Raw genomic sequence first — 27332 nt, 5'->3', positions numbered from 1 at the left:
GCTCTGGTACAGCCCTCCAAGGTGAGTACACCAGGTATGCTTGGTAATTGAGGTGTCCTGTGGTATATTGTTTCCTAAGTCTGGACAACTAACTCCAAGGTCTCATCTGTCACACATCCATTTACGGCAGTGACTCCACAGAGCAGAAATGACCCAAGGTGCATCTTTGTGGGAACCCTGAAATCCTACCAGGAAGCACTCTGATCTCATTGTGTTGTATTAATAGGAAGGTTACACTGCAAGCCTAATCCAGGTTGAAGTACAGGTTCCTGCAGAAGCTGTCAGCTCCAGTTTGACAGTGGCTGCAATTTGGAGACCTTCAGGAATTCTCAGCTAGCCCAGTTCTTTCATTACACTTAGGGTGTGAAGGAAGGTTTCTAGACTGAGCTAGGCCTTATGCATGCCTAAGAGTGACAAAATTTCTCTCAAGTGTACATTTTGTCTTTTTTTAGGAACCCAAGGAGAATGTAATAAAAATGCATTAAGAAAAAAGAAAAGACATGCTGGGACTGTATGTTCTGAAATCACTGGGGAGCAATTCATCTCGGCTCTTGTTTTGTAGGTCTCTGGTATAAAAGCAATAGCTAAGCTAGACCCATCAACCAGTGAGCATGATTCATCTTGCTAGAATAGGCACCTGATTCAGATAGCAACTGTCCATTTTGAAAATAGGGGCAGGTTAAATCTAATGCTCGCGTCTGAGAGCCAGACATTTGTTTTTACCCCTAGTCTCAGGTCTCTCTGTAAGATCTAGTCCTATTGTCTAGCTAAAGTTTTTTTGCTGTGGTTTTCTTGGATGCGAATTCTCTTCACCCATTACAAACAGATGTTACTGAGACATACTTTACTCAAACAATGGTAGAGCACATCCAGATCAGTGACATTCAGCACATGCTAATACTCAGTTCCAACTGAGACATGCCAGCTGCCTAAGAGCAGTATTTAAATTTGAAGCAACATTAATTGTACTCTTTTCTGATATAACCTCATCTGACCTGAGTCCTGTCATCTTCCTCTCTAATTTGAAGAAGCATAGCTCTGCTTTGCTGCTTTTAGACTCTGAATTCTTGTCCCAGCTTTGTAATTGCCTTGTTTTTGACTTAGATACAGCTGCAAAGCCTTATGTTATTGTAATGATCCAATTCTCTTACAAAACTTGTAGGCCTTGCACATAGAAGCTTAGTTAGAAGGAATAAAAAAACGCAAAAAAAAAAAACAAAAAACCCAAAAAACAAAAAAACAAAACCCAACTCAAAAATAACACAGGGCATCTAAGGGGAAAAGAGTCTCAAAAACCTTGTGCATTAATAATGAATAAATAAATTATCCCAGGAATCATCTGGCCTCTTAGTATATGCAAGAAGGAGGCCCATGAAAGAAGCTGGTTTCACTCCTCTGGTTCTGAACAAACCCATTCTGTATTGATCATCACAGCCTAACGATACCACTGCTGTAAAATCTGCCTTGTGTTGCATAACTTTTGAGAGCTCCAAATGAAGGAGAGTTATGGCTCATGGTTGAGCCTAGAAGCTTGGTCATCTATCCTGGCCCAGGCAGTGGTCAGAGCAGCGTCCTCATTGTTTCTATCCTCTTAATCTGATTCTTGTCCCTGGAAGGCTATCAGCTAGATGGATTGTCTCCTGCTATTTGTTTCCTTTTTCTAGTGCCATCAGGGATCAGACTTGTATGGCATATGTTATGCTATGATTTCATTACCAAAATTGCTTGGGATTTTTATTTGCCAAATTTGTTGTGACTGCAGGGATGCAGAATATTAATCTGGCTCTTCAGCTTTCTTGTCTACTTCAAGAAATGGGTAGGAATTAGGGTGTGTAGTCTGGGAGGAGAGCAGATAACTCTAGAACTAAAATTGATGCTACAGCTGAAGTTCCATAAAAAGTGTGATGGTATAAGGCTGCTGAGTACTTTCTTCTCTCATCCTAGCTCCTCCTTCTACTTATCCAACCTATCTCACTTGCACCTACCCAGACACTCACCAAGCTCTTTCACAGAATCACAGAATGGCCTGGGTTGGAAGGGACCTCAAGGGTTATGAGTCTCCAACCCCCCTGCCAGGCAGGGCCACCTACCACCCCATTTACTAGACCGGGTTGCCCAGGGCCCCATCCAACCTGGCCTTGAACACCTCCAGGGAGGGGGCATCTACAACCTCTCTGGGCAGCCTGTTCCAGCACTTCACCACTCTCCTTGTAAAGAACTTCCCCTTGACATCCAACCTAAATCTTCCCTCTTTCAACTTAAAATTGTTCCCCCTTGTCCTGCTGTTATCTACCCTTTCAAAGAGTTTACTCCCTTCTTGTTTATAGGCTCCCTTCAGGTACTGAGAGGCTGCAATGAGATCACCCCTCAGCCTTCTCCATTTACTAACATAGAATCATAGAATCATTAAGATTGGAAAGACTACTAAAATCATCTAGTCCAACTGTCAGCTCCTCACCACCATGCCTTCTAAAACACATCACTTAATGCTGCATACATCCTTTTCTTGGAAGCCTCCATGGACAGTGGCTCCAGCACCTTCTCTGGGCAGCCTGTTCCAATGTATCACCAGTCTTTCAAAGAATTTTTTCCTAATATCCAACCTGAACCTTCCCTGGGGCAAATTTAGGCCATCACCTCTTGTCATATCACTGTTTCCTGCATGAAGAAGCTGACCTCCAACTCACCACAACCTCCCTTCAGGTTGTTGTAGAGAACAATAAAGTCTCCCCTGAGTCTCCTCTAGGCTGGACAGTCCTAGTTCCATCAGCTATTCCCCATCAGATGTGTGCTCCAGATCCTTCACAGCTTTGTTGCCTTCTCTGGATGTGCTCCAGGGCTTCAATATCTTTTCTGTAGTGGGGTGCCCAAAAGTGAACACTGCACTTGAGGTGTGGCCTCAAAAGAGCCTAGTACAGAGGGATGGTCATCTCCCTACTTCTGCTAGCTGCACTATTTCTGATACAAGCCAGGATGCCTTTGGCCTTCTTGGCCACCTGAGCAAACTATTGCCTCATGGTCAGCCAGCTGTCAGGTAACACCTCCAGATCCTTTTCCTTGGTGCAGCTTTTCAGTCACTCTGCCCCGAGCCTGTAGTGCTGCATGGGGTCATTGTGACCAAAGTGCAGCACTTGGCTCTTGGTCTTGTTGAACTTCATCCCATTGACTCAGCCCAGAGATCCAGCCTGTCCAGGTCGCTCTGTAGGGCCTTCCTACCCTCAGACAGATCGACACTTCCTCCCAACTTGGTTGTCTTCTGCAAACTTACTGAGGGTGCACTCAATCCCCTCAAGCTTCCTTCTCGTACCACTTCTGTTGCTTGTCTGTCTACAAGCAAGCTAGAAAAGCAGTTTACATTTTTTTGCTGGGTTAGTGTTTTACCTGAATGTGTGCAGACCAATTAGACCAAGTGCTAAGAAGGGTACCAGAAGTGACATAAACAGCAGGGTCAGGGTCATGCAGTCAGAAACAGTTGAGAATGGGGAAAGGGACAAAGAGAAGGTCAGTAGATCAGTATCTCTAATTATCAACAAACCATTCAGTCATCTCTGGCTGCATTCTCTAATTATGGCCTCTAATTATGCTCTGAGAGAAACTGGAGAAAAAGAATACCTGTCTGCACAGCTTCCAGAGGGAGTTGCCCTCATGAGTTTTAGTACAGAGAATATTGTTGTGCTGGCATGTGCTTTCCTTGAGGCTAATGCCTGCTTCTTAGTTCTGTTTTCTCTCGGAACTTAGTAGGAGCTAATTCTACTGATGACGTAGTTCCACCAACTCCAGACTTCAGCAAAATGTTGACTTCCTGTTGACTTCTACTTAGAACTAAATATTCCTCCCTACACTTTTTTTTTTTTTGTCTCAATGGCTGAGAAAGTGTTAGTTCAGTTTGCACAACATGAAGAAATGTTGTTGGGAGAAAAATTAATGGAATGAGGAGATTCAAAGGATCAGATGCATGAATTGGGCAACTACACTTGACCTAAACTTGAAGTGTGACTTCTAACTCATGGACTCCTGAATTTTTTTTGGCAGTTAATTTTGTCTGAAAATGTAAAGTGCTTCAATTCAATAACTAAACAAACAGTAACAAGCATAAAAAACCACAACCTTTTGTTCCTCCTAGTTAGTAGGGATGAAACAGCTAACTGAACTCAATTTAAAAAACAACAAAACAAATGTAACCCCTTTTCTTAACCTCCCCCCCCCCAGAAAAAAAAAAAAAAACAAAACACAACACACAAAAAACCCAGAGAAACAAAAAACCCCCATACTGCAATAATTTTTTTTCCATAAAGCTGAATTTGTTTAGAGCTGGCATGAGTCTACTATTTGAGAATGCTCAGGATCAACTTACACCTTAAAATAGAGATACTTAGCTTGTTACGTGGTTGAACATGGTTAATGGTAAGTGAAAACTCTGCTAGATATCAGACTGAAATTCTCTCATACTAAATCAGCAAATAATATCCTTCTGATCTCTGGCTTTCTTGATTCCAAATAGAAGAGCTCTCTAATAAACCATTTCTGTTGTGCTTTATGCTAATGTGCCTGAACATCCAAGATAGTTCTGGTCTACAAACATTTCCTTAGTCTGAAGGTTTGCTTCTCAGTTTTGCTTCTTTTTCCATTGTAGAGCAGTTTGAGCAGGCATTAACAAGGTCTTTTATTTTGATTCAAATTTCAACAATCCTTTTGTGTTAACTTCGCTGTTTGACATGGATTCAATATATGAAGTCATTTCTGGTAATTCAAAAAAGCTGACTGTGGACTGTGGTGCTTGCCTGCTGATGTTTGGTGATAAGTGGGTTGGTGTGGAAGAGGGAAGGAAGATGGAAAAGAGTAACTTTCTTTTTTTGTTTTTTTTCTTCCAGGCATATGTATGACCACGCTGCAAACATGTATCCACAATTAATTAAAAATCCCACAGTTCGAAGTGGTGTTCAGAATTTCATGGCGTATGTATTTCGTTATTACAAAAAGCAATAATCAAGATTTAGGGTTGGAGTATGAGTGAATTATTGAGTTTTTTAAAATTCTTTCTTACGGACTACAGAAAATACATGCTTACTTTTCTTCTGACTGTGTGGCATTCGTGTGTGGGGAGACTAAAAAATTCGCAACAGAAATGAAAAAGGGCATATGCCCTTTTCTAATTCTTTCAAGAAAATACTTAAAGCTCTAACCACAAATGGGTGTAGGTAATGTCAACTGATTCTGAAATTTACTCTAGTCAGAATCCTTTCCTAAAAGGTTGTATTTTGAATGCTTCACTGAACAGTGTGGTCTTCTGGTACCTTAGTCTTTTTAGCACTGCATGTTCTTTCATTCCACTGTGAGATTAGATTTTTTTATATTCTACCACTGGAGTAAATTGTCCACTAATCAAGAAAAAGTCCTAATTCCCTTTTCTCTTCAGCTGTATAAATCAAAAGTAATTCTGCTTGAATAATAATGCAGCTACACTGCTTGGAAACCAGAAATGGGAGAGAAACCACACTAGGTACTGGAAGGCTCAACTGTGATGAGCTCTTTACATCTCCTTTGACTTGTGTTTTCTTCCATTATGAATACTTCTGTGAAACTTGAGTCACTCCTGCAGACTAATTGCATTTCACCTTGTTGTGGGTTTTTTTTTTTTTTTCTGATGCAAGGGGTTGCATTTCTGAATAATTCTGTTATTGTTGCACTTACATCAAGTTTGTTGTTTTTGGTACATGTAAATAGAACAGAAAAAAAAAAAGTTTTACCACTCCCTTCCTATAATTGTATCCTCTCTGAGAGAAAGATGAGGTAGGTACCATATCCAAGTCTTCTTGCCTATGTAACTCAGAATAGCAGTTGTATCCCCCAGGATGCACTGATCATAGAATCACAAGGTTGGAAAGGACCTACAAGATCATCTAGTCCAACTGTCCTCCCATTACCCTTGCTATCACAAGCTACTAAACCATATCTTGTAGCTCCTCATCCAGACACCTCTTGAACACTGCCAGGGACGGCGACTCCACCACCTCCCTGGGAAATCATATTCCCATGATAATCATATTCCCATTTCCTTTGACATAGTTCTTGCATCTTCTTACTTTCCGGCAACTAAACTTGGGTGATTTTGTCAGCCGTATACTGCTGGAAGAGTTTACTTCCTTGCCATATTAAGTCCCTTTTTTTCTGGCTATACATAACACCAGATAGTTGGATAGAGAGAGGCCCAGAAATCATGCACTGGTCCTGGCTTATTCTGATAACTCAGGTTTTTCTGCGGCCCTTTGTGCACGGTGAAAGAGGGAACTCTGGAAAATGTGTATAGTGTTGACTACTTTTGTCCTTGGGTCTGTTCAGCTTCTGTTGTCTCATGCTGTAAACCTAGGTTATTTGGCTAGTGACTTCTTGGTTGGATTTAGCACAGGGAATGATTGTGTTTGGCCTCCCACCTTTTCATCAGAGGAGGATAATGGTGGTTCTTAAGCAGTTTTTAAGCACTGCCACCAGAAAGCCTTCATTGCACTTATTGCCAAGGGAGAGAAATGAGGGGACTTCAAAGGTCCACATATTTTATCTTCAAGTAGGCATCTGAAAGGGAATTGTTCACCTTACATGTCAAATGTTTGTTTCTCTTTACTGACTATGAGAGTATGCTAGATCTGACATAGGTGAGTCCCACACAGAGATGGAATCTATCTCTTCCTTTAGCTCTGAAGCAGTGTATGCTAATAACTGTTGGGTATGTTACATGGATCTGAATACTTGCACCCAGAGGATTCAACCTCTGAATTTCCAAACTATGATTTGGCTCAAAACATTAGGAAAGTTTTGATATCTGGGTTGTAATACAGGCCTGCATTTGTCCCTTCCCTGCAATATCAATTATACTCTAAAGCAAAAGCGAAGAAAACCCCAACCTGTTTGTTCCTCTGCAGGAAACAAGATCAATGGACAAGACAACAAATCAGAAATAATAAGGATGACCCCTTTTGGAGGCATGCTGGCTATATTATTGCACAGTTGGATGGTCTGTACATGGGAGCCCTCGAGTGGGCTAAACTACACAAACAAACAGTAAGATTAATGCATCTCTTTTTTAGTAGTTGGGGTTGGGATGTCAGAAGATGAAGATCTGAAAAGGGAATTTGATATTATCAAAGAAAAAGTATATATGAAGACTAGTGAAAAGCATTCATTCTGCATGTGATTCTACAAAAACTGCAGTCACTGCTCAGTATAGGTTGTTAAAGAGCTCTCCTGTCGTGTCACCACAGACCTTTGCACTTAGAACTCTGTCCTCTCACATGTTGATTAGGTTGGGAGTGGCTTTTGTATTCAGGTGTGAATGTTGGAAAGATAGACACTTCTCTAAGATGTTTGCTGTGCAATTGTTATTGAGCAAATGACCCTCTCAGTATGAAGAGTGGCTGCAACAGCATGAAGTAGCAAATAGGGAGCATGTTAAAAACTTCTATTTCCAAGCATCAAAGCTTCTAGATCTTAAAGGATATTTTACATTGCTAGATGGCATCTCCCTTTCTGTTTTCCAGGTCTCTAATTTCAAACTGTGTGGTCAGTGTTGTGGCAGGCCAAATGGGGTGTTTTCTTTAAATAATATTATTCTTTCAAGGTTGGTTAGAATTGTGTTCCAGGTCATCAACTTGTATGCAGTACCAGAGCTCCTTTAAATTCGATAGAACATTAGTAATTACAGATGTCTTCTTAAGTCTAGTATGTTGAATGGGTTCCTGACTGTGAGAGGAGGATCTGAGTTTGCGTTGGTTCATTCATAATGAGACTTTAGAGAAGATGACAGTAAGGAATCATAAGCAATTGGATTTTAGTAAAATGCATGTCATCTCTTCTTTGCATGGTCCTTGCTTTGTGGCTTTCTTGAGTAGGAACCAGTTCAAACTAAAAGAAAAGATTCTTGACAATAACAAAAATATCCATCCTGGTGTGTCTGAATTACAGGGAAGATATTCAGAAGCCATGACTTTCTAGGGAAATAATTCCTTTTTACAACACCGTAGCTGCAGAACCCTGCAAATCTTATCAATTTTTTTTGGCTGCTTTGGAATGCTTTAGATTCATATGGGCAAGAAAAGTGCTAGTTTGTGTCTGCAGTGTGTTTTCATTCATCTTTTTTTGTCTGTGTAGCTGGTATTAAAAGCACTGACCTCTGAAGTAACCAAATCATTCTGATCTTCTTTTGGACAGGACACATCTCATCAGCATTACCTGTATAAAACGGTGCATATGAGTGTAATTCAAACATGTGGCTCAGTCTGAAATAACTGACCCTGTATGGTTGAGCTATATCTAGTGTGTGTGTGTGCGTATAGGCACATATACATCTACGTGTGTATGTATTTATATATAGATGTGTATATATGTATTTATTTATTTTCCCAGATATGTCTCGAGCAGATGGTGGGAATTATTTCCAGTCCTTCCTGCCGCTTTCACAATTTTGGCTTTAGGCAGTATCACCTATGTTGGTATCCATATCTTTCTTCTGTTTTCCAAAGCATAAATATTCGGTGTGTGTCTGTCACTTCAGACAGTACTGCAGTTTCCTGTGTTCTCCTGAGCGAATATGTTAACATCAGTCTGCAGCTTCTGAGTACAGCTTGGACAGCTGTGCATAAACGAGAGCTGGATTTTATAAGTACAGATAAATGACACTCTAAAATGTTCTATTCCCTGTCCCTCCTCCCCAGATTCAATATTTCTACGATATCCAAATGAAGCGCCATTATATCTGTCCCAGATAGCCAAACTTTAGCGCAGAGAGGAAATTGGTTTGGGCACCGAGCTGCTGAGTAGTAGCACTGGTACATAGTTTTTATTTCTTTCTGTATAGAGCATACGTTTTGTAGTGGACTGTTTAATCTTTGTGTTTTCTCTTGTATAAAGCCTGGTATCCTGCAGAGCTATTTTAGGTAGGCACTTCATTCAGACCTGGATGAGAGCAGTGCTTGTTGGAAACTTCTGTATCTTGAATTTGATGTTCACTGGTATCATTAAGAATTATGTCAAAATCTGAATACATTTTCATGTTAAAGTGTGAAATTATTCCATCTGGTTTGACAACATTTTCTACTCAGTAAACAAACCCAACCCTTTTGTCAGGACAATTTCTGAAGGAGGGGCACTCAAAGAACATTAAGCCTTTTCATCTGCCTAATGCTCTACCAACGCTGTGATTAATCTTGGGCTTGTCCACACAGGGAAATTACTCTTGAATAAGGAGGTGTAAGAGTTTTAAATACTGCAGTGACTCCAGGACAGCTCTATTTGTACTTGCTCACTTATTATGGAGAATGCTCATGCATGGGGAGGTCATTGAAAGGCAACTGTTACCGAATAACTAATCTATTTTATTGTTCCTTGTAGACAAGCATATAAGGCTTGTTCTCTTATCTGCTACCTTTTCTAAGTTTGTCTCCTTAAAGCTGCTAGTAAAGTTAACATTGAGAAAAGAAAAATCAATTTGATTTTTTTTCATTTTTCAGGATGGTATTCTAGAGTATGTCTGATATATTTTAGCTAAAGAACTTTTTCTCTTGTCATGGCTATGTCATCTCACTGCTTGTCAATATAGCACATTCATTCACTCTTCTTCAGGATGCATACAAGGAGTTTTCCTGACAATGCTATGAGAGATGGGAGAAGGTGATGAAAAGAGGTTATAATACGCCCTGTATTATGCACTTGTTACGATGTATGCTTATCTAATTCTTGCTGGTGGGCTTGGATTAGTATCTTACTGAGAAGACTTCTCCATATGTCTTGGAAAATCAGGTGTAGTTATTCCCCAACTTGGGCTTTCAGCCTGGTGGGAGATGCATCAGTCTGCTCCCAAAATTCCTACAACTGGCATGCAGCACAGATGCTTGAGTTTCCTATTTGAATGCATTGTTTTTGTGAGAAGCTCTTGCACTGAGCATGTCAGACTTCTCTAATGTCACCTGGCTAGCATCAGTCTAAAACACAAAACCAGTTTTTTTCCTAGCAAAGCTAGGGCATGAATTCTTGGAAATAAGTTGGAATGAAACTTGCTTGCACTTCAGAAGGGAAATGAAAACAGAACTTGAATGGGTACTTAATGACCTCGTTCCTCTTTTACTTCTCTGTTTAGGCTGACTTTGGGAGATGGCAATCTCACTCAGTGCAACACCAGGAATTTACATATTCTTTGCTGTTTCATTCAAAGAGATCTTTCCTCCTGCCTTCCTGGCCACCCTTCTGTGATCATAGTGCTGATAACTTCCTTCTGTAGTACCTTTGTTCTAGTTTGAATGTGCTTCCTAGTATTTAATGAATTTCTCATTTGAAATGGCCATGAGATAACACATAAATATCAATTTTTTAAAAAAATATACAAGCAATTACAAGTGACATTGTTGCAAGTGTCAGTAGATGCGTAAGGAAGGCAGGCTTTATAAGGGAGAATATGGAGAGGAGGGTAGCAGGAGGAGGGAAAGAACAATTCAAAAGTCTGAAGGCTGGTGGAGCATTCTTACATGCAGTCCTGTTCCTGCCTCCCGGTGATCCTGTTAGCTCCTCAGTTTCCTCCCTGACTTTTCTCTAATAGTAATGTTTGTAAATTGGACATCAACTTCTCCTCACAGCACGTTTAACTTGAAGCACTTTAAGTACAGCTGGATAGGGGAAAATGTGCTGGAACTGTGGCAAGTCTGTCTGTGGGGATTTCAGTGAAATAGCAGTTGTTGGGACTTGTCTGTAAATGATTCATACTACTGAGTTGCTTAATATCCAAAGGTACGTCTCTTGATTTCTATCAGTCATGACCTCTGTTGCTCCCTGTTTATGACCTTATAGCAAAAGTATGACGTGCTAGAGAAATGTAACATCTCTTCAATTTTGCTTTGGATTTTTTTCTCACACACCATAGCTGCTTTTAGGACCTTTAGCAGTGCATGATTTTTGTGGTGAGAATGGCTTATTTCTGTTATTGTCTTGGTAAGCATGTGGGAAGATTTAATTCCTTCCCCCAGGATATATACAGTAGGTTTTACATTATTTTTGGCTTTCCTGTTGGTTATTTGCTCTGCCAAAACAGTACATGGATAACACAGAATTCAGCCTTCTGAATAAAATGTAAGTATTCTCTGAATTTGGCATTATTTTTTTGATTTGTTGTTTTTGTTGCCCTTTTCTCTTCTTTACTGGGGTTTGTAGGGAATTCAGCTTTATGGTTTAGTATTAGTGATTTATATTGCAAGCAATATGCTTCCTTGTTATATGATTCTACAGTTAGTAGTCATAGCCCAACGCTGATTTGTGTTCTGTTCTTTTCCTTAGGCCTTGCCTTAACTAAAGATAGTGCAAGAAAGAATAGGAAAAAGTTAGAAAATGGTCTTTGAAGGCTGAGGTCAGACTTACGGTTTTATTTTTGAGTAGACAATGTAAGAGGACTCTGAAGAACATGTTGCTCAGTGAGGTGTGTATAGTTAACCATAGCTTTTTCTAGCTATAAGGGTTTTTGGAAAGCCTATTAGTGGAGTGCCTTTTGACTGACTTCCTCTTTTCAGCTAGTTCCATGCTTTGTTAGCACTGTTAATGTATCTCACTTCTCTCATTTGTTGTCTCCTTCTCAGTCCCAAGGTTGTCTTTAATTGCAGCCTTTATATCCCAGAGCTCACCCGAGTGTGTGCCAATATAAAGGTTTTTGAAGGCTTTTAATAAGTACATTAAAAAAAAAAAAGAAGTCTTATGCTGGAGTAACAGCGGGCTAATTAATAAACTGTTCACAAAGATACACAGAGGTTTTCTAGATTACTGCTACTTTCTCTCTTTCTCTTTTTTTTTTTCTTGGAAATGTTAGAATTGGTATTTCCACTGGAAGGGCTACACCCTTAAAGATAATTTAAGTGCCTCATTCCAGACAGTTTTAGCTTGTGGGCCTTGTGGAAAGGTATTTTGTAGAAAGTGTAAGAGATTCCTTTGAGAAAGAAAAAAAATGCTTAACAGGTGAGATTGTGTTGACACTTTTATACCTGAAAGCATTTGTTATGGTCTCTTCTTTCTTCAGCCACTGAGCGTCTTTGATGTCCAGTTTCTGAATGCAGTTGGAGACCTGTTGGATCTCATTCCCGCATTATTTGAGTATTCTGCACGAAGCGGACAGTGCAATGTTGAAGCTGGAGGCCATGGGAAATACCAGTGGGATATGGGTCACTGCTCTGCTCTCATCAAGGTGAGCACTGAGAATTTCATTTCTAGTGATTATGTTGATTCACAGTGTTATGAGTCTGTGCTTCAGTAGTCTTTACTGTTTACGTTGCCTGTGAATAGACGCCCTTGTAAATTAAATTGCTTCTATGAAGTTACTATATGTACCTGCATGGCATTTTGGGTCCAGTTTTGCTCAGTGGTGTTTGGGGAGAGGGAAACATCAAAAACAAACGAACTCAAAACTCCAGAGACTGATAGTAAAAAGTTTGTATGATTACTGGGAATGGGAGCTACCAATGGGAAGAAACTGGAAGAGTAACTTGTTTTATATAGCCAAGCAAAGTCCAAAAGTGGATACCATGAATGCTTACAAATACCTTGGGGATATTAAGCAGGGAGGAAGACAGTGCAGATCGGTAAATAGAGTTTTGAAATTCTATAGGTTGCTCTGAAAGTAATGCCTCCTATTTATTTCTATGGAAACTACAACAGATAAGAAGAGCACAATAACACTGTATGATAGAGCACATTCTCAGCTATGAAACACTATTTTTCAACATAGTCACCACCATTAGCTATGCATTTTTACCAGCAATGAACAAGAGCCTGCATGCTATGCTTGTAAAAATCTGCACCAGCAGAGGTGACTCACTGTTTCACAGCTGTTATGACAGCATCATTGCTAGGAAAGTGTTACCCATACAGTCAATATTTCCTTGGCACAAACAGATGGAAGTCAGAAGGCACAAAATCTGGATTATGTGGTGGGTCTGGTAGAACAGTCCAGCCATAACTGGTTATATGCTCCATGGTCTTAAAACCGGTATGGGGCCTGGCGATATTGTGTTGCAAGAGTAAGGTTGTCTTCTTCTCTAGCCTGACTCCGTAAGTTTGAGCCTTCAGCTTAGTCAGCATTGCAGTGTAGCATTCAGAGTTGATGGTTTGTTCAAGTTCCAGGAAATCCAGAAGGATCACCTCTTTCCTATCCCAAAAGACTACGCACATCACTTTACCTGCTGAGGGCTGTGTCTTGGAACTTGTTGTTTGATGGGGAATTCACATGTCACCACTCCGTGGACTGTTTTGATTCTGGCTCACAGTTGTGACACCATGTCTCATCACCAGTAATGATGTGATCCAGGAAACTGTCACCATCAGCCTCATACTGGTTTAATAGTTCCTGACAAACTTGCATTGAGTGTTTTTTCTGTTCCTGTCTGAGCATTTATGGAATGCACCTGGTGCAAACTTTCTGGTATTCCAACATGGCCACCATTGTTTCCAGCACACTGAAGTCAATATTCAGCTCCGTACACAGCACCCTGGTCAAAATCTGCTGATTTGTGCAGATTAGCTGATCAAGACACTCCTCATTTTGTGGTGTGAGATCTGTGTGTGGCCTTCTGGAATGTGTCTTGTCTTTCTCTTCACTGTTGCCAGTGCTGAAATGCATCACCCACTGCCTTGCTGTGCTTACATCCACTGTTTGGTCTCTATAACCGTTCAGCAATCAGCGATGAATGTCAGTGGGTGCCTTTTTTCCATATGGAGGAATTCAGTGACACACCTTTGCTTCACATGCACTTCTGTGTCAGACACCATTTTGTCAGACTGCCCCTCTTCTGCCATCTGTCGCACTGCAACAATGTGTAACAGAATAGCGGGGGAAGGTTCAGCCTGTACCGCCATACCACCACCATCCACCCCTGAAGCTGTGAGCCGCCATGATAAAATAGGAGGCATTGCTTTCACAACAGCCCTCGTAGAAGTTTACTTAGTGTTAGCAGTGATGTTCTCAAATAGCTTTCCAGTGAGAGTAATGACGGATAAAAATGCTTTGAATAGAAACGTCTGATACATCGTGGCTGCAATCAATTTATTCAGCTAAAATTATCAATAACCTGGGCAATGTATGGAGATCTGTAACCCAGAGCAAAAACATACATCTTAAATTGTGGAGCATTTATTCAACTTGCCTATAGCAAGAGGTTTGAACTAGCAGTAAATCTTAGAACCAGGGAAACTGTTTAAGATGTACTATCAATATGCATTTACCTTTTCAAAATAAATGTACTTGCATTTCATTCTGTACTTCAAAGTTTCCCAGAGGTATTTACAGAGAAAGAGCATGTTCTAAGTTAATATTTGATATGTTTGCGGAGAGCTGGTTTGAATGCAAGAATTCAAGAGTAATCTGGGGAAAGAAAACGTCTTGTGACACAGGTGTCCTAAAAAGACCTGAATTGTTTAATTTTGAACAATTGCAACTAATTATGTGAAAAAAGCACATGAAGAAGAATTATTTCCAAAGGTGTCAAAAATTCATTGTTTAGCGCACAGTTAAAAGGGACAAGAATCTGCTCGCTCTTGAACAATGCAGTTAGTTAAGCTACTTAAAACAAGTTGTTCTCCCAGTTTCTTTCAAACAAAAACACGCAAAGTATAATAGGACCTGAAATGGTTCATCATTCTGTTTGTTTTCCAGGTTTTACCTGGATATGAGAACATATATTTTGCCCATTCCAGCTGGTTTACATATGCAGCCACATTGAGAATATATAAGCATTGGAACTTCAATATAGCTGATCCATACACTAGCACCAACCGTGTCTCATTCAGCAGTTACCCAGGTAATGTCAAAAAAAAGACATCTCACGAGCCACTGAGAGGACAAAATGTCTTATCCAATTTTCTGTTTGGAACATCTTGTTTTTTTGCTGTTGGTTAATCACATTCAGCACTCAGAGTAGTACTAATTAAATATTCTACTACTTGCAGCACAGACATGCTACTTTAGATCCTGCTTTGTGTAGTGCAGTCATCTCAACTGTTGAACTCCTAACCTTGTCAATTCACGTGTTTGTTTTCCTCTTGCAACTTCTTTATTAACTGTGGCAAAGGGAGTATTTTTATGCTTATTTCATGTGTTACAAATATATCCAGCAAGAACACTTCCAAGCCCTCTTTGGAAGATAAGGCAGGAAATCGTATTCTCAAGTTTCCTGAAAGAATTGCCAGCCCTGAATATTTCAGTGGTATAACATGTACTCTAAGCAGCTTAGTGTAGTACTGAAAAACATGGAAAAAAAAGCCTGAGCAAATTTAGGACTCTTTGCATGTGTGAGCACTGCATACATTTTTAAAGGTGGAATTTCAAAACCAAAAGTTGCCAAGCACTCAATCTTCAACTTTTTAAAGCTAAGAGTGTGCTGCAGGAGGTGATCTGATTCTGACGAAATTGTATTGGCTGATGGTTTGAGATTGTGCTTTGATTAACTGCTGTGCTTGCCTTCCTGTGAAGGCAAGGGGTACTTCATGGCACAGCCTCCCAAGACTGTTTGGAAAAATGGTTGCATTCATTTCATGGTGAGAGCAAAACTGCATTGTGGGTTTTTTTTTTTTTTTTTTTTTGTTTTGTTTTGTTTTTTTTTTCTCTCTGGGGTTCTGACCTTCCTCAATGATCCACAGGAATACAAACTTGTTCTGTGATTTTCACTTTAAGGAAGGAGTTAGAACATTTGGCAAATGCATGTAAAACAAACAGACTTTCAGGAGCATGGAGTCTCTGAGGAATTCCAGTGCTTGTCAGAAGGAATTTTGCGGAGCACGTACAGCCTGGTAGGAAGTAAAGGCTTCTGCCTGAGCTCTGTTTGTCACCTGAATGTATCAAAGGTCATTCTGGATCTCGTACCTCTCAGAAGAAATACTGCTGTGCATAGTGCTGTTCTTCTAGAGAGTGTAACTGTGTTTTCTAGCTGTTGCATACTGTATTGTGCTACAGATTCAAGCTTGGGATCAGGATCAGCCATGCAGAGTGACTTTTATTATTGCTTAATATTACTATTTTGTTAGTGGGTGTATATGCTGATGTCTTTGGGTCGTTCTTTTTGTGGATTCTTAATACAGACTGAAATACTTACATTTTGACATGACAAATAAACCATGCTGTATGGAAGGTACCTGAAAATCAGCTGCTGCTGTGCTAAAATGATCCGAGTCTGTTTGCTAGTGTACAGAATCCCAGTGTACTTCCTCAGCCTGGAGTCTGCAGGGACTTGTAAGAGAAGGCTTATTTTAGAGCTTGCCTGTTCCAGCTGGACTCTGACTCAGTGATATGGTGAAGTTTACTTCTACCAACAGAATTTACTGAGAGCTGTTGCAAAACACAGTTCGCATGACTGCAGTGGAGTTTGAGAGAGCTGTGGTATGACAAGTGCACTCACTAGCTGCCTAATTACAAGGTAGCACCGCAAGCTATGTGAACACCATCCACTGACTGCAGCAAATCATGTTAGCTGTGGTTGTAGCTCCAGAAGGAGCTACAGAAGGTGAGCAAGCTGTGAAGCCACTGGCCTGGTAGTGACCTCAGGACATCATGCAGGAAGGAGGGGACTGACAGGTTCCTCTGCTCTGTGTTATAATCAGATGAAGCTGTAGATTTTCAGGGCATCTGACCATGGAATCCACAGGCCCTGGCCATGGCTCACCTTGGCCATTGTAACTTCTCCTGGCATGCAAGTTCTTGCTCCTCTTCTCTGTCCTGACATGTACTATCTGGGACATTCTTACTGGTTCTCAGTAAGCTCAGCTGAATGATACCCTACACGATCCTCTTGAACACAGAAGTATTGACTTCTAAGGGAGACAAAGTGTTAAGAGGCAGGTTTCTTTATGGGCCTCCAATGACAACTGAGTAATTCATAGACTGCTGTCATCTGGTAGCCTGGTTATGAAGTAAAACTGTCCAAAAGCTGTGTCAGAAACACTTCAAGGAGATGCTTGTATTCTGAGAAGGAATGTGCCAACTCCCTGATTTCCCCTGGAATTACGGAGTAAAATTCTTCAGTTTATTTACTGATTTTCAAAAGACAGGCAAGATTATGAAATTACACTGTAAAAATCTATTTGTTATTACTCTGTTTTGAGGACCTAAGCCTACTGACTAACCATGATGTAGAACAACTTATGCATTATGCTACAGCTGTAAGGCCTCGTGCTTCCTTGCTTTCGCTGAGACTCAGTAGTTAGGAGGACAGCCTTGAACTGCAGAGTCCGTCCCTTCTGCCCCAGCAATTCTTGCCAGCATGATCCAACCACGCTGCTTCAGTTTGTCTCCTTGCTGCTCTCTCCCTTTCAGAGCAATAGTAGCACTGGGGGGGAACTATCACGTGGGAATGGGAGTAGTAATCCCTGCTTTTGGAGAAGGATTCATCCACCTGCAGCTCATTTCCATGCTCATCCTAAACCTGACTTGAACCCTTGCTCATAGTTTTAACTTTCTTTTCTGTTGAAAGCATCTGTAGAGAGCTACATGCAGAACAACTCTGTGAACCTCTGGAAGGGAGGAATGACTCAGCTCTGACTTCAGTGTCTTGTTGAGACTTTGAGTGTAAGTACTCAATGTGGCTAGTGAGTTTCTGCACAGCAGAGGGATATAGGGCATGTTACGGTTGTTCACAGCTGTTGAGTGAAACTATGCTCATTTGGAGGGATAAGAAATGCGATGGCATGGAGTAGATGGGTGCTAGTTTTTGCAGGACAAGTCTAGTAAAACAGCAGAGTTAAGACCAAACAAAATGCCCCAACTGTGCAGTCACTGTTCTGTACTGCCCCACTGAGCCATTTGAAGAAACGAGCCCTGTTAGCTGTTGAAAGTTGTTGGTTTCCTTGGACAGCAAGAGAAGATTGGTTTCCAAAATTCCCATCCGCTTGTTGTTAGTCTTGAGCCCCATTCAGAAAAGGGAACCTACCGTTTGGACCCAAGCATAATGGGTTGTATAGTGACCCCCATTTTCTAGATGAGCTGCAGTCTTGTTGTTTTTAGCTGCTCAAGCAAAACAATTAAGAAGAACTTTATAGCAGCTTTGCTCCTTTGGTCTGCTGTCAGGATCTTGCTTGGTTTAGACAGGCAGGAGATGGCACAAGGTTGTTCTGATGCATGGCTTTGTGCTGTTGAGGCAGGATGAAGAGGAAAGATGTCCTTGCTTTGTGGAGGAACAACACATGGAAAGGGCAGTAGGCCCTGTATTTAGCAGACTGGCAAATTCTCCTCTGCTCATGAATTTTGCCAAACGATTTCTTGCTTCCCAGCTCCCTTCAACATGTACCTAAAACCTGGGAGTGAGCAGGGAGAAGTATCTGATCCAGTTTATGGCTCTGTTATCTCATCTTTGGTGTGGCAAGCTGGCTGTGCAGTCTTGGCATGAAAAGCAGCTGCTGGTGGGGTTAAGAAAGTTCAGACAGAGAAGGCAGCTCCCTTCCCACTGTTAAATGTGCCTGTAGCCCAGAGCAGTGGGCATTGTGGCCAGGAGCTACTCTCATCCCTGGGAGGTGATGTCTAGATATCCTGTCTCTGACTTTCAGACTATAATACTTCACTTTTCTGTACACCAATGAGCACCGCGACCTTTTAAAATACCAGAAAAGGGGGATGCCGACTGGTTGACAAAGCAGCTGCTACCTCTTTTGGAACAATAGCTGTTAGGAATGCGGCACCCCTCCATGCTATTCAGTGTGCTCCCCAGGGAACACTATGGCTCAGATTTCAAAAAGTATTTTGTTTTGCTTCGCTAATTAATAGTATTGTGAATGAAGCTCCAGACTCTAGAAACTTCAGTATCCCAGAAACTGCATCTAAATGACTAAGGCTCTGAAAATACGATCAGAAGTGCTTTTATTTGTTCCTGTCTAGGAAGAGTCAGGTTGATTGAAAGAGGAAGAGAGAGGAAAAAAAATTAAGATTGAGAGTAGCTGATAAAAATGAGAGATGGGTTTACAGAGAAAATATGTCACTGTTATCTCTTTGTACAGTTTACCTGGAAGACAATTTCAATTGCAGCAGATTCTTGTACATAGTGAAAAAAAAATGAGAAGGACACAAGAGGGTATCAAATATGTCCTGATATCTGTAGACTTCACCTGGGTTTATTTTTGTGGCTGTCTTTGTCCTTGGTAAATCTATCATATGTGTTTAACTTCCCATTGCCTCAGGTGTGCCTGTACCTTAAGTCATAATGGCATATGTTGTCTCTAGATAATTGAGCTAGTAATGATGTATCATGGATGGCACACTGTATTATAAAAGCAATGCAGGATGAAACTTGGTAAATAGTAAGGCCTAGAAAAAAAAACCCGCTTGTTTTCAGCTCAGCTTAGCTTTGCAATTTACAGAATCACAGAACTGTAGGGGTTCGAAGGGCCCTACCCCAGTAGGTCACATGGGACCTACGGTAGGTAGGTCATGTGGGATGTACTGTTGCTTAATGTTTGGGAGACATCTACATTAGAGAGTTCACACTTCAGTTCATTCAGCTTCTTTTTCTGTGTTAACGCTTACTATGAGTTGTGTTTTTCAGTTTTATCTCAGTTTAAGTTGATTTGAAAAAGACGAAAAAGCTATTCAGTTTATTTTGAAGTGGGTCACTTAGCACTGGTACCCACATGAGCACTGGTGCTCTGTTGGAATCAGTTGTTTACCAGTTCCATTTCTGCTCTCTTTGGACAAGCACGTGACTTATGATGCAACAACTTATCTCTGGGGTGTCTTGGTTTAAAATAGACCGACAGAGACAGATTTAGAGTGTTTCCTTTCTTGTCCTTATTTACTTGAGATAGTTTTGCTATTTGTATGTTTTATTTATCACTGCTGTTTCTGAGAATAAAGTACTAGGACCCACAGTCTGCCAGGGTGCTCTGCCTGTTGTATACCAATGTACCTTTAGAGAACAGGTGACTATAAAGTATATTTTCCTGGACCTGTTCTGATTTGAGATCTTGGGACTTAAAAAAAAAAATCTTGCTGAAGTGAAGCCCTTAAACATTGCTGGAAGGAGGTCTGCCTTTTGGTGAGAGCCAAGGACAAGAGGCATGACTGAGTTGTCTTTCTGGCTCTCTTAGGTTGCTGGCCTTGCTTTGTTTGCAAAGTGTATTAATGAGGCCTTCTGTAGATGTTGGAGTGGAGCATAAGTATTAGGCTATTACGCAAAGACAATTTTAGCGTTTTGTACTCTTTGAAAAAGAGTGAAGTCATTAAAAGCTGACTAGCAAGAGACCAGGTTCTGGATGACTTTTCCATCAGTAGCTCATGCATTTCCCCAGCCTGGTGACTGCCAGCTCTGTATCCTCTGGAGAATCTCAAATTATTTCTGCTTTGTGAATATCTGCCATGCTACCCATGGCTTCACAGCTGACATTTGCAATTCTGCATACCACCACCTGGCACAGGATCTGCAGTTGGGCCTAATGCTTCTATTGGCATGTAGCCTGGGAAGGGATCCTGCTCAGAAAGTCATGGCGGCACTGAGTTTGGCACGGCTGTTGAATGGCGACAGAGGAGAGTAGGTAGAACTTTCTCTCACATGGAGGAGGTGACTTGTAATGCGAGTTGCCCCCATTTCTTTGAGACACTTTTTAGAATAGTTAAATTGGAAAAGATTAAGAAAAAAGTCTTTTCTGCTTAGCTCGTTTAGTCCAGAAGAGATTAATTTAAAAACAAACAAAACCTCTGAAAACTGGTTGATGAAGATCTGTTTGTGGAGTTGTATTATGTTGTTTTTTTTTTTTTTTTTTTTTTTGAAGAAACTTCTTTGTTAGAAACAAACGCTTTTACACTATGTAATTTCTAGAAATAGCCATTGCTTGACATGTGAAAGGGAAACAAGTGGGAAAGCACAAGATACAAACCTGAAGCAAACGCTCCAAACAAAGCAGGTTGTGGATGTTGAAAGCATGACAAGGGAGAAACTGTGCTGACAGTGGGCGTATGGTGCTCACAGAAATTGCCATCTCATCTTTAATATTTTTATGGCTTTATTTAAAAGTTGCATATAGAATAATTGAATTGTAGAATGGCCTGGGTTGAAAAGGACCACAATGATCATCTAGTTTCAACCTCCCTGCAATGTGCAGGATTGCCAACCACTAGACCAGGCTGCCCAGAGCCACATCCAGACTGGCCTTGAGTGCATCCAGGGATGGGGCATCCACAACCTCCTTGGACAACCTGTTCCTGTGTGTCACCACCCTCTGTGTGAAAAGCTTCCTTCTAATATCTAACCTAAACCTCCCCTGTCTGAGTTTAAGACCATTCCCCCTAGTCCTATTGCCGTCCACCCTCGTAATGCACGTACATGCACTCTCCTTCATATCCTTTTGTCTTGGATTGTTTTGTTCTGTGAATACAACAAGGATTCAGAGATAACAATTTTTGTGTAATTGTTATTTAAGGCTTTTTAGTGTCCCTGGATGACTTCTACATACTAGGCAGTGGCTTGATAATGTTGCAGACCACCAACAGTGTGTTCAACCAAACCCTCATTAAGCAAGTGGTGCCTGAATCCCTGTTTGCTTGGCAGAGGGTCCGCATTGCTAACATGATGGCAGACAGTGGCAAAGCTTGGGCAGAAACCTTCTCAAAATGCAACTCTGGTAAGTACACTTTCATGTGAACCTTAAGAGAAAGAATGTGTTCCTTCCCCCCATCACGCCCCTTTTCTTTCCCAAACAGGGCATGTGACTCTTTGTTCTCATACCTAGGGACCTACAACAATCAGTACATGGTGCTGGACCTGAAGAAGGTCAAGCTACGGAAGAGCCTTGATGACGGTGCACTGTACATTGTTGAGCAGATCCCAACCCTTGTGGAATATTCTGATCAAACAAATGTTCTCCGGAAAGGTAATAGCTCCTGTAGTGTTTGCTTGCTTAGGAAAGCCATGTCTTTGTGCTAGCTGAGTGTGCTTTGTGCATGGGAAGGGCTTATTGAACACTAGTACTGAGGTTCAAGTTAGAAGGCCTTGTGTGAACGTCCCTCTGTTGCCACACTGTCAGCCCTTGGTTAAGCCCGTCTTAGGCTAAATACTGCGCTGCCTGCAAGGATTCTGCAGTCTTGCAGAGCCTGGGACACAGAAGAGCTTTTTGCTCTGCTTAGGTCAACTGCTTCTTAACCCTCAAGTGGCAAGTATGCATCTGTCCCCACATCTCCTTACCCTCTGTGTGTAGCCACAGCTTTCCAGTAACCACTGCTCAGTAGTGCATCCATGTGTTCTTTGCAGGCCTGTCTCCTGCTCACCCCTGCTTGCTCCATGGTTCTTATTTAGCTGTTCATCTCCAAGTTTTGTTTGTTTCTCCCCATGTCTCTCTTTCTAACTGCTGTTTTGGGACCCATGCTCTGTTATGAATGTGCATTTGTTTAGGAGTTTTTATTTATTCTTTTTAATTGCCATCTGCCTTCATTGCACGGTGCGTTATTGCATCTCAGTGAGTTGGGAAGAGGGGAGAAAATGGAGCACATTCACTCAAGTCTCACACAGCAAAGCTTGGTGGCAGGAAATGACCTTTTCCTGCACAGTCGTGGAGGAGTGTAACCTCTGCAGGAGGGCCGCAGCGGATCTGTGCCTTCACCTCAGGCTCCTGCAAGTCTGATCTCAGCTGCTCTGCAGGATGAGTCCTCAGGGTGGAAGTCTGGGGGCGGATTGCCTGTGAGAGTTATGCAGGGAGTCAAGCCCAGTCATTCCAGTTGACTGTTGCTTTATTTTATTCCTTTCAAACCAGTTTGACATGTTGTTCCTCGAAATGCTGTTAAGGCAACACAGCATGGAAAATGTGCTAGTTTTTTTTTTTTTTTTTTAAACAAGCAAGATTGCTCAGCTTTTCCAAGTGTCTTAACAGTTTATTTGTCTCTCTTGCAGGTTACTGGCCTTCATACAATATTCCTTTCCATCAGAAGATTTACAATCTCAGTGGTTATGCATCATATGTTGAGAAGTATGGGCTGGATTTCTCGTATGAGCTTGCTCCACGAGCAAAAATCTTCCGTCGAGACCAGGGCAAGGTGACCAACTTAGAAAGCATGAAGTACATCATGAGATATAACAGTAAGAAATATATTCTTGTGTTTTGGAGCTGATCTTAAAAAAGCAGAGTTAATTTACTTTTATTATAGTGAAAAGTGTTACTTACAGATTAGTTACACTGCTCTAAGTGCAAAATGAAACATGAAGTCAGTTTGGCTTCTGCCCACCCTTTCAGCTCCCACAGTCCAGGAAGGATGGTCTTCAGTAGGTAATGCTCTACTCTATTTTTCCCTATTACTGGATTCCCTGTTTTTCTCATTACTGGATTAAAACCAGCATAATTAACTTCTGCCTAAGCCTGTCTCTCAGTACAAATAGCTTTAGATGCTGTATTTTGATTCCCAATTACAGGGAGTACACTGATTACTGTGCTTGGGCACTGGGAGGCCTCTCCCAGGGTGTGGTATTGCTACTGATTGGGCTATGAGTAGCAGCATGCTCACAGGTGTTGAGGCTTGTCCTTCTTCCCTCTTAGCTTGCAGCTACTTTAGTGGGTATTTGAAGGCTTTGCTCCTTCTGCTTACTTTTTTCAGAACAGGAACGTGAAGGCTCTCACTGCTGCACTCTTCGTTCCTTGCCTCCCACCCCTTTCTGTTCTGCTTTTTTGAGGAGTCATAAAGTTCCTGCAAGCTTTTGTCCTGTGGAATTAGTGGTGTTTGTGGCTAGAGGTGGGTAGTAGTACTCCTGGGATGCAGAAATACCTAAATGGGCTTGGATTTGGAACTTGCCTTACTCAAGCGCTGGTTTCTATCTGATACCTCGAGAGGAGCATGAAAGCAGTGTGATAGGCTGCATACTTATAGAACTTTTAGTGGTTTGGGGACTTGAGAAGTAGAGGGCTTTGGGTAAAAGGACTCATTTGTTTGCTTTTCTTCCCTGCCTGCCCCATTTCTCCCCAGACTACCAGCACGATCCTTATGCTGAACGCAATCCCTGCAACACCATTTGCTGCCGAGAAGACCTGAATCCTTCCTTCCCAGTGCCTGCAGGCTGCTATGACTCCAAGGTAAATAACCCCAATTTCTGTCTCTGCTGAATGTTTACTGAAGTCTCTTTGTGCTCTTCTCACACCTGCGGTGCATTTCCCTGCACTGGGTGGGCATGGCCAGGCCTGCTTCATCTCTTCATTCTGTCCCAGTACTGGGCAGCTCCTGTGCAGAGACCCATCTCCTGCCCCTGACACCAGTCCTGGTACAGTGGTGTTGCAGAGGATGCACAGGGAAATACGCAAAAGAATGTTGTCCATGGGAACCTGTGTTGTTTAGGGGTTAAGCCCTGAAGCTTTGCAGCAGGAGGAGCCTGAGTGAAGGTTGAAATGAGTCCTTACATCGCTTGGACGAAGATGGAGAAGATGACTGCTGCACAGTCTGGACCTCCTGGTCATGGAGGCTGCTTGGTTGTGTCCCCAGAGCCCACAAGAATGTGTCTTTATCCTCCTTTTAATTTTACCTTTACAAAAGCCTTGCTCTCCAATCAATCACCCTGCTCCAGGTCTCCACTTCTCCATAAAACTGCTTTGAGCAAAGTTTGCCAAAGGTCACCTATCTTTTTAGGGAAGGAAACGTGGAGAAATCCTCAGACCCACTGTGTTGGAGAAAGCTGCAGTTCTTCTGGGCAGCCTGTGTGATGTTTTCACTGTGAGGGACAACACCTGTGTGTACAGCTGTCCAGCCCTGGCATGCTGGTAGATCCTGCGGGGACCAGCCACCTCCTCTGGGTTGAGTTTGGAGGCTGGAATGGGTCCTGCAGAGCCCCTTTGGGCATTGCTAGTGCTGTGTCTCCTCTCAGCTTGCTCAAGGCCAGGCTGGCCTGCCTGCTTGCTGTGGTGGCCAGCAGGAGCTCCTGGAGCTGGTTGTTACAGAGTGAAACCAGAGAACTGCTGTATAGAGGTGTCTGACAAGGGAGCAGGTGCCTTTGACAGCAGTTTGGCAAGGGGAATGGACTGTGCTGTACTGGGAGGTAAAGAAGGAACAGGGTGGGGGAATCCAGGCAGTTGCAGTAACTGTGCTGCCCTTGTCTGACAGTTTCCAAGGGGTGGACCAAGTGCTTAACACACAGCAGAGCTTATGCTAGATCATCTTAGGTGGCCCTTGTGGCCTTTTGGGGACACCCAGGCACAGGGAGGACTGCTGTGAAGGTGGATGTGCTGCTTTCACCCTGGATAGTGCAAGGGCTGTGTGTGCTTTGCTGCTGCCCCTTCAGCACTGCCTTTGTGGCTGAAGATACCTTTGTGCAGGGGAGGAATTCTGCCTGACCAGCATACATTTCCCCTTGCTCTATTTCGTTGCTGAAGTGTTACCAAATCTCTCTGAGCTGTTTCTGCTATGGGATGGGTGCATGTCGAACACCAGCCAACCATTCTGTCCTTTATTGCAGGTGTCAGATTTCCGCCTGGCCTCAGCATTCACCGCCACAGCCATCAATGGTCCCCCAGTGCAGGGCGGTCTCCCGGTCTTCACCTGGAGGCGGTTCAACAACACACGCCATCAGGGCCTGCCTGAATCATACAACTTCAAATTTGTCACCATGAGGCCAATCCTGTAAAATCAGCATCAATATTCCAAAATGGGATTTTACTTTTTTTCATGGAAACTTTCATTCCTGTGTGTAATAAATCCAGCTGGATGTACACATCCCCACGCCTTGCCTGCCCCTCTCCTGCTCTGTGCAGCACAGCATGTGCTCTGCTCCTCTGGGCTGTCTGGGTGGCCCTTCAGCTGGGATGGATGGGAAACAGCAGGTGCTGTGCTACCCTTTGTCGATCTGAGCATCATCTCAGCTGCTCCCAGAGCACGAGTGAACTGCTGTGCAGTCACAGAAGTGATTTGTATCTATACATAGGAGCTGCCTCCAGGACTGGGCTGAGCCACGTGGCTTTACCTCTTGCTGGCTTCATGGCTGCCCTTAGTCTGAGCAGTGCTGGCAACGTGCTGCAAGTTGCTTATCAGCGGGGAATGTTTCTGTCAAAGAGTCACAGCCATGTTCTCCATAGCAGGTAACTGAGCCTTCTTAATTACATATACAACAAATAAACAGCTCTTTCCTCTTGGCTTTGACAGTCCAATCTAAACAGAGCACATTACCACCCTTAATCATATAGGCAGAAGTGTGAGGTTTTGGCAAGGGTTGGGAAAGGAAGTAGGTTACTGCAGCTTGACTGACACTGCCCTAAATATCTGGCTGTCACATTGTGCTTGATTTCTGCCAAGGGGCAAGGGAGACCAGAAATTAAGACAGCAGATTTTGCTGAGGCTCAAAATCAGTGCAGAGAATGAAGTAATTTGTTTGCTGGAGCAGGAGGAAATATGTCTGAGAAGCCACAAAGAGCATTTGCACTGCATCAGGACTAGGTGGCTGCAAGGGCACACATATAATTGCTGTACATTCAGCTGTCCTGCTGTTGGATGGAGAATAAATGTGATATTCCCTTGATGCCATGTATGAACCAAGAGATAGTGCTGCACAGGTGCCTTTCCCCGGAGGTGGGGGGGGAGAAAATAACCCTACTGACAGTTTTGGGAGAATGCTGTGCCCCCACATGCTGCTTACCTTGTCTTTGCTTGGAATGTGTGGATGTAGTTCCTACTGGCCCTTGATCAAGGGTTGCAGCCTCTGCCTGGTTGGTCAGTGTTGTGAGCCCTTGCTGTGACAAGGGCAGGCTCCAGTCTTAAAGGGTAGCGGGCTCCATGCTTTCAGAATAAACACCAAATATGAACACTGTGCAGCCTTCAGATGTTTGCTCCTGATTGCTGCCTTGAGATGCATTTCTAACTCCTGTAAGTGGGCAAAGACTGCTGCCAAGCAGCTGGCACAGGTGGAACTGGACTGGCTCTGAACCTCATGGAAGACAGACCCCACCTGCAGGAGGGGAGGTAGCCAGGTACTGGAGGGACCTGCTGGGAAGCAGCAGCTTGCTGAGATGGGAGCAGAGAGCAGCCAGAGGAATACTGGAATATCCTAAGCAACAGGATAGGTTGTATTTACTGCCAACTTTTCCCATTTTTATGTTTAAAAACAAAAAGCACAAACAGAAGTGCATTATTTCATTGTCGGTCCATAGGGACCAGTGAATTGGCCATAGCTTCCTGTGTCGGACTGTTCTTTGCTAGCTCACACATGGATGCTTCCCTGTGCTGGATGTGGCTGCAGTCAGCAGCTGTGAGATGCCCCTTTGTAAGCTCCCAAGGAAGGGGAGATGTGCCCTTCTCACACCATGAGCCTCCTACTGTGTGGCAGGAACGGCTTTGTGCGTCACCTTGGCTGGTGGGAAAACTGAGTTCTGCTTTGAAGAGC

At 42.5% G+C, this 27332-nt stretch overlaps 1 protein-coding gene across 1 annotated transcript in view; it reads left to right on the top strand.

The window, feature by feature from the left end:
- The window catches only part of PLBD1 (phospholipase B domain containing 1), a 37765-nt gene extending 11006 nt beyond the window's left edge, over positions 1-26759 (top strand). The window contains exons 3-11 of the mRNA XM_416206.8: positions 4872-4955; positions 6918-7056; positions 12044-12208; positions 14672-14816; positions 21412-21612; positions 21721-21861; positions 22875-23060; positions 23939-24045; positions 25416-26759. Coding sequence (XP_416206.6) covers positions 4872-4955; positions 6918-7056; positions 12044-12208; positions 14672-14816; positions 21412-21612; positions 21721-21861; positions 22875-23060; positions 23939-24045; positions 25416-25583 — 1336 coding nt within the window. The 3' untranslated portion in view covers positions 25584-26759. The remainder of the gene's footprint in view (positions 1-4871; positions 4956-6917; positions 7057-12043; positions 12209-14671; positions 14817-21411; positions 21613-21720; positions 21862-22874; positions 23061-23938; positions 24046-25415) is intronic.
- Positions 26760-27332: the final 573 nt, after the last annotated feature.

This window comes from Gallus gallus, chromosome 1, assembly GCF_016699485.2.
Source record: "Gallus gallus isolate bGalGal1 chromosome 1, bGalGal1.mat.broiler.GRCg7b, whole genome shotgun sequence".
NCBI classification, from domain to species: Eukaryota; Metazoa; Chordata; class Aves; order Galliformes; family Phasianidae; genus Gallus; species Gallus gallus.
The sequence above is the reverse complement of the archived record's forward strand: the minus strand, read 5'-3'. Positions and strand labels throughout refer to the sequence as shown.